Below are 5,475 nucleotides of genomic sequence, written 5' to 3' on the forward strand. Positions count from 1 at the left end.
TTCTATATATATGTGATAATATATATATATATTATAATAATTTTAACATATTTAAAAATCTTATACTGATGTAAGTAAAATGATGAAAAATGATGAAAAATTACAAAAAAATCATGGTTATTTTTTTTACAAAATTATATCCAATGCCTGTGTCTTATATTTACGCAAAATATTTTTTTATTTTCATATTCACATGCATCTATGGGAAAATGAAAGATTATCTTTTGACCGTGTGTCCTATTTCTTTCTTATTGAGCAGAATATAATACGGTGACATAAGATAGTGCAGAATTTAGAAGCTAGAAAAATTCAATATTGTACAGATATTAACAGAATTCTATCGGTTTTATGTTTTTAGTGCTCCTTACCATGCTAAAAGTTTCTATCTTTGCCACAAATATAAAGCCGATCCTTAAGTTAAACTCTTTGCCAGCTTTTTGCATTAAAAACAAAATCAGCTTTTGCGATGGTATAGGCATTAAGTACCACGACGTACCGTATCTAAAAATTTATATAAAAATAAATAAATAGAGAGTTATCATATATAAATTTATGCAAAAGAAGCTATATATATTTCGAAACAATCAAAAAACAAATTTTATGGAATGCGGATTGAAGTTTTATTACTTAAACATGTATACATGTATACATTTTTAAGTCATAATTGTTACATTTTCTTTTCTATTCCTTTTCCCCTTTTATTATATATAGAAATAAAAAATTAAATCCTTACAAAAAGATTTTTATTCGAGATGATGAGTTCAAAACTTTTACCTTGAAGAATTGGAAGACTTACAAATAGCTCTTATACTCTTAAAATAATTATTTTTTTATTCTAGCGTATTGTATGGTACACTTAAACAAAAATACTTAATACTCACGCCATTCTAAAAATCTTGCTATTGTAATCCGTAATTTTCTGTCCGATTAAATTCGCCACAAACATGTAAAGTAAATGGGCTATAGTAAGAAGAAAAGATATTGCTATGTCTTCCATGTTCTTTGATATAGTTATCGCTTCAAGGAACTGTTATATTAGAAATCATAATTCACAAACGGAGTTTACAATAGAGTAAATTTACGAGAATTTACATATATATAAACTCGTTGGAGTTTGTTTAATGATATTTGATACTCAACGAGAGTACTCCAAAGATAGCTATGATGCAATATGGCACATTAAATGTTGATACTAAAACATCGGAAAACCTTTAAACAAATGACGAAATTATTGTATATACAGAGTATCCCACCTAAAGTGGCCACCCCCTTTTATCTTTTAAATTAAAAGAAATAGATCGTAACAACTGATGGGACACTGTATAGAAAGACAATTATTATTATAAAACAAAAAAAAAAACTATTGGCCGATTGGTAATTAAATGAAAAAAAAAACCAAGAAATAAAAGAAGAAAAAAGCTAAATATCTTTAAAATGTAACTTATTGTAAATCATAATTAATTTTCTTTTATATTTATGTTTTTATGTTCGACGACATCAAAGACAAAAGTCATAAAAACAAGTCATAAAAATTTTGAGAAAATGTCTTAAAAAATATAAAAAAATTTAAAAAAAGAATGTAATGTGTGTGTGTGTATACTGACTTCATAGCTCTACGATGTGCAATTACAGCATGAATTATGTTCTCGCAAATTGCGCGTTCTTTTTTGAGATTTGATGTGTGCAATACGCTATCCTCAATGTAATATTTTACTCGATGACTGCAAATATTCCCAAGTTTAATTCGTGATCGAATCGCCGATATAATATAATAATATAAATCGATCATCACCTGGCAATTTTAAACATCCCGAAAGAATGAAATATAAATATTAACAATTGCGTTGTCGTGGCTAATATCATTGACCCACATAATGTTATGATTACGCATTCGTGCAGCGCTGTGGTGTAGATGTATTTATCCTGCGAGACAAAATATTCCAACGTAACAAGAAGTTTGTACGGCCGAGGTTCATCCAATGGCAAAACAATGTCGAGAATAATCGGATAAAATTGGATAAAAAATATACCGATTATCATAAAACCGCCATACACTGTAAGACGTGCGAACACGTAAGATAAATATTTTGTGAACATAATAAATAATTTAAATTATATAAATTTTATTTTTCGTGAGCAATATAATTTCATTTTCATAGGTATGACAGATTATGTTATACTTCGTATCAGGATATACACAAATTGTATAAACAATTTTAAATAACAATTTGTGAAAGTGCACTTTTGTGTTATAAAATATGATTTTGATGTAATATATATTTTATTTTCACAACGAGAAAAAGAAAAAAGAAATTATTATCTTTTTTTGAATATCACATATAGATTAAAGAATATTTTAGATTATAAAATAAACAGTAATAAATATTTTTTAAATTTAATCACTTGTACATTATTGAAGAAAGAGAGTAGAAAGAAAGAGAATACTACTTTCATAGCACACTACATATGTATACGGATAAATATAGAACGGTATTAAAAAATCAATATTTTCTTACAGAATATAAGGATAGTATAATATTGGCCGTAATGAGCATATTTTTGTATAATCTTGCTTTCAATCTTATCTCGCATTATTTTCCAGTCTTTTTGAATTAGATAGTGTAAATTCTTTATCTGTGATTTAAATATTTATTGGCTTAGTTAACGTGTTAAATATAAAATGAAAACTGTTGCTTGCGCAGATAAACTTACACTTCTTGATTTTAAAATAAAAAAACAATACTTTGTTGTAATTATTATAAAAGGAAAAGCGTATGACATAATTCTAATGAAGAGAGCCATATCATATTTCGATGTAATGAAAACTGATAACTGAAAGTAATAAATATATAGTAATTGTATTAATTATAATAAACATATATCGCATTGTTACTGTTGTGAATGGGCGATTTCAATATATTGACTTTACATTATAATATTTCCATTCGCTCACAGGATTACTAAACTTAGAAAGTGAATAATTTTTGAAAAATATTTTAAAATATTAACAAGAAGCTATATACTATTTTGAACATTACCATTATTATAAAAATCGATTATTACCTGCATGCAAATGAATGTTACAGTTGAAATAATGATTAATATTCGCTGCAATAATACAAGACGCAATCTATCATAAGGCCAGATACCTAATACTTTGAGAAAAAATCTATTTATTATAGTATAGTAATATTCTTCAACTACACACATGTTATAAAACTGAACAATGTAACTGAACGACAAGGTATTAATACTTATAGTGACTATAGCGCAGTACTTATATATCCTTCCCCCTATCATTTTTATTTTTTTAAATTATCTAAGAAATATAGCAAATGATAGGATATATTCTTGCAAAATAATTGATATTTCCTACAACGTGCATTTGATTAAAATTATTATATTTCGAAAGAAAAGTCATAGGCAGATCGGTGTTTCTCGAATGCTATAGCTATAGCATATTACTCTAGGGAGGGAACGTAAATTATCCAAATTGATGTGTAAAACTTTTATTCACTCGGCTGCGAGAGAATATTGCTTTATATTACATTATCACTTTCTATATTTTTTTACGCGTATGCGCAGTAGCGAATGCAAGTATCGAACGATGCATCAGTCCTCTTTCGAACATTACGTTGATCGTATCTATACATGAAACAATAAATGCACTAATTAAAAGTAACTAATTGGAAGTTTAACAAGTTTACACATCTTATCATATTTCTATCGTTTTAGTTACTTTGAACATAAACATTACAAACATTCTTCAAGATTTCAGATTGGCTTGGATATTGCATAAATTAACAAAAGAAGCAAAATATAAGAAATAGACCGTTACAATAAAAAAAAATATAATAAAAAAATCCATAAATGAGTTACATAATTATTTATTAACTGATTATATTTTATTGCCCATATATCACATACAATAATGCTCTATCAATGCCACATATATCTTTTTGAATACTATAGTTTCAGAACGGAAGGGTATCACTTCAGATAATTCTTTTAATAGTTTATTCATGATTGAATCAAACCAATTTAATGTTTTATCATCGATATCACAATAGGCAATAAGAAATTCAGACTTTTTGTTCATTCACTATATTCAAAGTGTGCTATCAAATTCGACTAAACATCTATTTTTTTTTATGGGATTATCTGTTCATTAGTGTCATACGTAAGTATTCGGAAAAAAATAATAAACATTTATATTCATATATACATATATACATATATACGTTATATACATACTGCATATTCAATATACATTATATTCAAAAACTCTAATAATTTATAAATATAGCAAAATCGTCTAATTCGATACAATACCCGATTTATAATAAATTTTTCTTTATGCCATGTTATCGCGTAGAATACATCACCATGAAATAGGATACTGCTGCATTCGTAAGCTGAAAATGGCAAATTAAACTGCTCGTTAAATCCAGATTAAAGTTCGATTTTATTGGTAAAGAAATTTTAATTTTACCGAAACCTTCCAAGGATGCTTCATATAAGCCGCCGAATATTGAAGTGACGTTTATATTTCCTCTTTTCATCATAAATAATAATAATTTCTGTGTATGCAATGGTGCAGCATACCACAGTCCATTATAACTGCAATTTTTAACATGGTAGATTTAAATAGAAGCAGTTACAAATAAGCAAAAAGTTAATCCTAACATATTTGTGATAAAATTTTACGTTAAATTAATAGTTACACGTGTATATATAAGTATCGGAATAATAATACAATCAGTTTAAATCGAATACAAGCGGTATGTCTGTATGGAAATATATAATACCATAGTATAAATATAATCCTGAAAGTATATATGTAAGACATGCTATACACACATACACACTCACATGGCTTTGAAAAGTTCCATTCCATGGTCTGTTAATTTTTGTCCGCCGTAATTAACAATAAACATATAACTTAAATGTATGACAATAAGAACAGTGACTATACATGCATCTTCAGTATTATTGTTTATTAATGTTATCTATTGAAGAAACTAAGGAATGTATATTCAAAAAGCAAAGTCAACAGCACAAAATAGAAAAACACATTATACTTACTTGAAAAAGATTGATACTTAAAGAACTGACACCAACAATAATCAGAATGGCGAATAATACCGTAAAATTAGATATAATAAGTTTGGCAAACCTTTAACGAGAAATATGTGATATTATCAATATAAATACGCTTTGTCATATATATTCAGTTACAATAAATATTATGCTCCTGTATAAATGTAATTTCATCGACAATAGCTATATGAGATTTTACATTTTATAAAAATATCATATTGTTAAGTTCACGTGTTTTTGAGAAAAAAAAATTATAAATCATAAATTATAAATAAAGATGGAGAGATAGATAGATACAGATGGAGAGATAGATAGATACAGATAGATAGATAGATAGATAGATAGATAGATAGATAGATAGATAGATAGATAGAT

General features: G+C 26.6%; 2 protein-coding genes and 1 long non-coding RNA gene across 7 annotated transcripts in view; 1 reads left to right on the plus strand and 2 right to left on the minus strand.

The window, feature by feature from the left end:
* LOC115241755 overlaps positions 1-5,475 on the plus strand; it is a 170,292-nt gene that overhangs the window by 86,339 nt on the left and 78,478 nt on the right. The gene's annotated exons all lie outside the window — the stretch shown is intronic.
* Positions 1-5,475, minus strand: part of LOC115241730 (mannosyl-oligosaccharide 1,2-alpha-mannosidase IA) — a 481,287-nt gene that overhangs the window by 75,004 nt on the left and 400,808 nt on the right. The gene's annotated exons all lie outside the window — the stretch shown is intronic.
* On the minus strand, positions 165-2,229 carry LOC115241752. Its single transcript, XM_029817678.1, has 6 exons — positions 1,793-2,229; positions 1,605-1,721; positions 1,124-1,209; positions 882-1,029; positions 369-501; positions 165-299 (listed from the first exon to the last, which is right to left on the minus strand). Exons 1-6 carry the CDS (start codon positions 2,095-2,097, stop codon positions 249-251), a joined length of 840 nt encoding a protein of 279 aa, XP_029673538.1. The 5' UTR covers positions 2,098-2,229; the 3' UTR covers positions 165-248.

This window comes from Formica exsecta, unplaced genomic scaffold (genome assembly GCF_003651465.1).
Source record: "Formica exsecta isolate Colony F162 unplaced genomic scaffold, ASM365146v1 scaffold51, whole genome shotgun sequence".
NCBI classification, from domain to species: Eukaryota; Metazoa; Arthropoda; class Insecta; order Hymenoptera; family Formicidae; genus Formica; species Formica exsecta.

What these genes read in the sequence shown, in the direction of transcription:
- LOC115241752 (XM_029817678.1), bottom strand. Translation starts at nt 2,097, where the DNA reads ATGTTCACAAAATATTTATCTTACGTGTTCGCACGTCTTACAGTGTAT. An exon ending in GGGATGTTTAAAATTGCCAG is followed by an intron (nt 1,722 to 1,792) that starts GTGATGATCGAT and finishes GAATATTTGCAG; the next exon opens with TCATCGAGTAAAATATTACA. An exon ending in CTCGTTGAGTATCAAATATC is followed by an intron (nt 1,030 to 1,123) that starts ATTAAACAAACT and finishes TTCTAATATAAC; the next exon opens with AGTTCCTTGAAGCGATAACT.